Below are 6,732 nucleotides of genomic sequence, written 5' to 3' on the forward strand. Positions count from 1 at the left end.
ATGTGGGTGATAGGTTGGAGAGGATAAGAATGTTTTAAATAAACAGACATAATCTAGTACCAGTAATAAGAACTGTGTCAGAGTAATCAGGGAAAGTATCTGAGCCTCCCTGCTCAAGAATTCAGAGATGGAGCCTGGGAACAACAGTCTGTTGGGTTTCCAAGTCAGGTATATCAAGAATAAGACATACATGTGTTCCCCATGTACACCCGGGGCAAATTCATGTCAATGTGTGGCAAAACCAATACAATAATGTGAAATAATTAGCCTCCAATTAAAACAAATACATTTCTTTTTAATTTTTTTAAAAATAAAAATCTACCTCTAAGGAACAATGCAAGCTATGGAAGGAAGGAAGAAAGGAAGGAAGGTTGAAAAACACTGGCTGCCTCTTTCTTACAGAATAGAACTGGAGTGCTTTGGCAACTTGTTGATGAATGGTAGGGACCATGAAACCATTTTTAAAACAGAAAATATACTCCAGTCAACACTAATAAACTTTACAATTGTGAACATTCATATTAAAAAAAAAAGAATAAGATATATAATCAAGTGGGAAAACAGTGAATGCTGAAATAAAATTAATGCTAGGGTTTGTAGAGGAACCATACACTAATTCTAAAACAGTAGCTAAAGTTGTAAGCCAAATTAATTTCAACAAATGACTGCATGGAAATGCGGTATGTTGTTAGTAATGAAAGAGAATTCTGTTTTTTAAAGACAAGCAAGAAAAGGACAAATCAATGATTACTGACTGACCTAGATGAAGAAACTATTAAATCAGGGGGATGTAGATCTTCATACATTGGTGGTATTCCTTGTGGAATATATGTATCAGTAATATGGATAAAATTATGACCACTTAAAATCACAATTAATGTAGATAAAAGGTTTTTTGAGGATTAGATTATCAACAAACTAAGCAGAGATTATATAAGTCTACAAGCAGGGACTATATTTCTTAGGCACCAGAAGAATAGACTATATTTTAGAAAATGTCTGTCCATTTCATTTGAACACTTGTCCCCAAATTCTCTGCCAAAATCATTGGCAGAAAATTAGCAATGTGGGCACATATTAATTTAGGATAAATTTCTCTTAGTTTATTGTAAAATGCTTTATTGTTTTATCTTGGTTTCTTTTTTTCTCATACTTGTTGCTTCTCTTTCATACTAGACTGGTGACTTTATGAAGGTTAAATCTCCCTGATTTCTTAGTTTCAAAGGACTCTGGACTTGATCATATTGATTTTATTCTATGGGATCAACTCTCCATGGCCAATTTCTCCTGTGTTACTGAGTTCCTCCTGCTGGGTTTCTCCAGCCTTGGGGAATTGCAGCTTGTCCTCTTTGTGATTTTTCTCTGCCTCTATTTGATCATCTTGAGTGGAAACATCACCATCATCTCAGTCATCTGCTTGGATCACAGCCTCCACACACCCATGTACTTCTTTCTATGCGTCCTTTCTACTTCTGAAACTTTCTACACAATTGTCATTCTGCCCAAGACGCTTATCAATCTGCTCTCTGTGCTCAGGACACTGTCCTTTGTGAGTTGTGCTTCACAGATGTACTTCTTTCTTGGTTTTGCTGTCACCAATTCCCTGCTTCTGGGAGTGATGGGCTATGATCGCTATGCTGCCATCTGTCAGCCTTTGCACTACACTGTTCTCATGAGCTGGAGAGTTTGTGGGCAGCTGGCAGTGACTTGTATTGTCAGTGGTTTCCTAATATCTCTGTTGGGAACAACTTTGGTCTTTAGCCTCCCTTTCTGTGGCTCCAACAAGGTCAACCATTATTTTTGTGACATTTCACCAGTCATCCGCCTCGCTTATGCTGACACCTACATTAATGAACTGGTCATCTTCATTGGTGGGGTCTTGGTCCTTGTTGTGCCTTTGATCTTCATCTTCATCTCTTATGGATTTATTGCTTCTGCTATCCTGAAGATCTCATCAGCTGAAGGCAAACGAAAAGCATTCTCCACCTGTGCCTCCCATCTCATTGTGGTCGTTGTCCACTATGGCTGTGCTTCCTTTGTCTACCTGCGGCCCTCAGCCAAATATACATCAGGAAAAGATAGGCTGGTGACAGTGACCTATACCATCATCACTCCACTGTTGAACCCTATGGTATATAGCCTCAGGAACAAAGATGTACAGGTGGCTATCAGGAAAATGATTGAGAAGACTAGGTTAAGATTTTATAATTCTGTTAAGACTTTATAATTAATTTCTTTTTCAATAGTACACACATTTTGGGTCAAATGTATCACTAATGTTTAAGTCATGAAAGTTTCTAGTCTAATCATCTGTATAACTCTGTGTCCTTGGATGAGTTTTTTGACATTGTGAGGCTGTAGTGTTCTTATGTAAAACAGACTTAGTTGTATGTTCATCTCAAGGCTTTTGCCAAATTAAGGGCAAAAGTTTCCTCATCAAGGCAACTGTCACTAAAAGACAACTTTCCTACTCCTACTCTTCCTCCAGAGAGAGTTCTCAAAAGGACCTTAACAGCCATTATCTCTTATTCTGTGTTTGGCTTGCTAGCCACAAATCTCTGATTGTCCCCTTAGTTTAAGATTATGCCCAACTGAAAATGAGTTGCTGAGGCCTGAATAGAGTGTGGATATAGGAGGAACACACGATGGGGGGAAAAGATACTGTACTAGTAGTTAGAAAACTATTTAACTCATGACTTTAAGAAAACTATGGTTGTTCTCCAAATTTAAACTTTATATATAGAATATAGGGATAATATAATTTTCCTTTTATCCTTTGTAGGGTTTTTGTTTGTATCTAGTGGAAAGTGAAACTTCACTTTCACTTTTCACTTTCACACATTGGAGAAGGAAATGGCAACCCACTCCAGTGTTCTTGCCTGGAGAATCCCAGGGATGGGGGAGCCTGGTGGGCTTCCGTCTATGGGGTCACACAGAGTCGGACACGACTGAAGTGACTTAGCAGCAGCAATGGATAAGATGAAAGTAAGCATAAGTAAGATGCAAAGCTGGATAGAAGTTAAGACTCTTAAGGCTGAAGAGTCAGTCAGACTTTAAGTCTTAAGAATTAAGAATTTACACATCTCTGCACTGACCTTCTATTTCTTTCAGATTCTCGAAAAATTATATTTCTAGGCGTTTTTTCTTTCTTTCTTTCTTTCTTTTTTATTGGAGGCTAATTATTTTACAATATTATATTGGTTGGTTTTGCCATACATTGACATGAATCTGCCCCGGTTGTATATGAGTTCCCCTTTCTGAGCCCCCCTCCCACCTCCCTCCTCTCCTTATCCTCCCTCTGGGTCATCCCCGCACACCAGCACCGAGCATCCTGTATCATGCATTGACACTGAATGGGTGATTCGTTTCACATATGACAACATACATGTTTCAATGCCATTCTCCCAAATCATCCCACCCTCACCCTCTCCCACAGAGTCCCAAAGACTGTTCTATACGCCTGTGTCTCTTTTGCTGTCTCGTATACAGGGTTATCATTTCCATCTTTCTAAATTCCATATATATGACTTAGTATACTGTATTGGTGTTTTTCTTTCTGGCTTACTTCACTCTGTATAATAGGCTCCAGTTTCATCCACCTCATTAGAACTGGTTCAAATGCATTATTTTTAATGGCTGAGTAAATACTCCATTGTGTATATGTACCAAAGCTTTCTTATCCATTCGTCTGGAGATGGACATCTAGGTTGCTTCCAGGTCCTGGCTATTATAAACAGTGCTACGATGAACATTGGAGTACATGTGTCTCTTTCAATTCTGGTTTCCTTGGTGTGTATACCCAGGAGTGTGATTGCTGGATTGTATGGCAGTTCTATTTCCAGTTTTTTGAGGAATCTCCACACTGTTCTCCATAGTGGCTGTACTAGTTTGCATTCCCACCAACAGTGTAAGAGGGTTCCCTTCTCTCCACACCCTCTCCAGCATTTATTGCATGTAGACTTTTGGATAGCAGCCATTCTGACTAGTGTGTAATGTATCTAGTGTATCTCATTGTGGTTTTGATTTGCATTTCTCTGATTATGAGTGATGTTGAGCAGTATTTCATGTGTTTGATAACCATCTGTATGTCTTCTTTGGAGAAATGTCTGTTTAGTTCTTTGGCCCATTTTTTGATTGGGTCGTTTGTTTTTCTGGAATTGAGCTGCAGGAGCTGCTTGTATATTTCGAGATTAATTCTTTGTCTGTTGTTTCATTCACTATTATTTTCTCCCATTCTGAAGGCTGTCTTTTCACCTTGCTTATAGTTTCCTTTGCTGTGCAGAAACTTTTAATTTTGATTAGGGCCCATTTGTTTACTTTTGCTTTTATTTCCAATATTCTGGGAGATGGGTCATGGAGGATCCTGCTGTGATTTATGTCAGAGAGTGTTTTGCCTATGTTCTCCTCTAGGAGTTTTAAAGTTTCTGGTATGACATTTAGATCTTTAATCCATTTTGAGTTTATTTTTGTGTATGGTGTTAGGAAGTGTTCTAGTTTCATTCTTTTACAAGTGGCTGACCAGTTTTCCCAGCACCACTTGTTAAAGAGACTATATTTTCCCCATTTTATATTCTTGCCTCTTTTGTCAAAGATTAGGTGCCCATAGGTGCATGGGTTTATCTCTGGGCTTTCTATTTTGTTCCATTGATCTATATTTCTGTCTTTATGCCAGTACTATACTGTCTTGATGACTGTGGCTTTGTAGTAGAGCCTGAAGTTCGGCAGGTTGATTCCCCCAGTTCCATTCTTCTTCCTCAAGATTGCTTTGGCTAATCGAGGTTTTTTGTATTTCCATACAAATTGTGAGATTATTTGTTCTAGCTCTGTAAAAATTATCGTTGGTAGCTTGATAGCTTGATAGGGATTGCATTGAATGTATAAATTACTTTGGTTAGTATACTCATTTTCACAATATTTGTTCTTCCAATCCATGAACACGGTATATTTCTCCATCTATGAGTGTCCTCTTTGATTACTTTCACTAGTGTTTTGTACTTCTCTATGTACAGGTCTTTTGTTTCTTTAGGTAAATGTATTCCTAAGTATTTTATTCTTCTCATTGCAACAGTGAATGGAATAGTTTCCTTAATTTCTCTTTCTATTTTATCATTATTAGTGTATAGGAATGCAAGGAATTTCTGTGTGTTGATTTTATATCCTGCAACTTTACTGTATTCATTGATTAGCTCTAGTAGTTTTCTGGTAGAGTCTTTACGGTTTTCTGTGTACAAGATCATGTCATCAGGGAACAGAAAAGTTTTACTTCTTCTTTTCCAATTTGTATTCCTTTTATGTCTTTTTCTGCTCTGATTGCTGTGGCCAAAACTTCCAGAACTTTGTTGAATAGTAGTGGTGAGAGTGGGCACCCTTGTCTTGTTCCTGACTTTAGGGGAAATGCTTTCGGTTTTTCACCATTGAGGATAATGTTTGCTATGGGTTTGTCATATATAGCTTTTATTATGTTGAGGTATGTCATTCTATTCCCACCTTCTGAAGGGTTTTGATAATAAATGGATGTGGAATTTTGTAGAAGGCTTTCTCTGCATCTATTGAGATAATCATATGATTTTTAGTTTTCAGTTTGTTAATGTGGTGTATTACATTGATTGATTTGCAGATATTGTAGAATCCTTGCATTCCTGGGATAAAGCCCACTTGGTCATGATGTATGATCTTCTTAATGTGTTGTTGGATTCTGATTGCTACAATTTTGTTAAGGATTTGTGCATATATGTTGATCAGTGATATTGGCCTGTAGTTTTCTTTTTTGTGTGGCATCTTTACCAGGTTATGGGATTAGGGTGATGGTGGCCTCATAGAATGAGTTTGGAAGTTTTCCTTCCTCAGCAATTTTCTGGAAGAGTTTGAGTAGAATAGATGTTATCTCTTCTCTAAATTTTTGGTAGAATTCAGCTGTGAAGCCATCTAGTCCTGGACTCTTGCTTGCTCAAAGATTTTTGATTACAGCTTCTATTTCTATGCTTGTGATGGGTCTATTCAGATTTTCTATTTCTTCCTGGTTCAGTTTTGGAAAGTTGTACTTTTCTAGGAATTTGTCCATTTCTTCCAAGTCATCCATTTTATTGCCATATAATTACTGATAGTATTCTCTAATGATCCTTTGTATTTCTGTGTTGTCAGTTGTGGTCTCTCCATTTTCATTTCTAATTTTATTGATTTGGTTTTTCTCCCTTTGTTTCTTGATGAGTCTGGCTAGTGATTTGTCAATTTTATTTACCCTCTCAAAGAACCAGCTTTTGGCTTTGTTGATTTTTGCTATGGTCTCTTTTGTTTTTTTTGCATTTATTTCTCCCCTATTTTTTAAGATTTCTTTCCTTCTACTAACCCTGGGGTTCTTCATTTCTTTCTTTTCTAGTTTCTTTAGGTGTAGAGTTAGGTTATTTAGTTGACTTTTTTCTTGTTTCTTGAGGTGTGCCTGTATTGCTATGAACTTCCCCTTAGCACTGCTTTTACAGTGTTCCAGAGGTTTTGGGTTGTCGTGTTTTCATTTTCATTAATTTCTATGCATATTTTGATTTCTCTTTTGATTTCTTCTATGATTTGTTCGTTATTCAGCAGCATGTTGTTCAGCCTCCATATGTTGGCATTTTTAATAGTTTTTCTCCCATAATTGAGATCTAATCTTACTGCATTGTGGTCAAAAAAGATGCTTGGAATGATTTCAATTTTTTTGAATTTACCAAGGCTAGATTTATGGCCCAGGATGTGATC

General features: G+C 37.3%; 1 protein-coding gene across 1 annotated transcript; it reads left to right on the top strand.

Annotated features, from left to right (window-relative positions):
• The first annotated feature begins 1,270 nt into the window (after positions 1–1,270).
• LOC129541475 (olfactory receptor 10R2-like) lies at positions 1,271–2,227 on the top strand. The gene has a single exon (XM_055403397.2). The coding sequence runs from the start codon at positions 1,274–1,276 to the stop codon at positions 2,225–2,227; it is 954 nt and encodes a 317-aa protein (XP_055259372.2). The 5' UTR covers positions 1,271–1,273.
• Positions 2,228–6,732: the final 4,505 nt, after the last annotated feature.

Source organism: Moschus berezovskii, chromosome 4 (genome assembly GCF_049115385.1).
Source record: "Moschus berezovskii isolate FMDL1 chromosome 4, NW_MosBer_1.0, whole genome shotgun sequence".
Lineage (NCBI taxonomy): Eukaryota > Metazoa > Chordata > Mammalia > Artiodactyla > Moschidae > Moschus > Moschus berezovskii.

Coding starts and splice junctions, on each gene's coding strand:
- LOC129541475 (XM_055403397.2), top strand. CDS start 1,274: ATGGCCAATTTCTCCTGTGTTACTGAGTTCCTCCTGCTGGGTTTCTCC.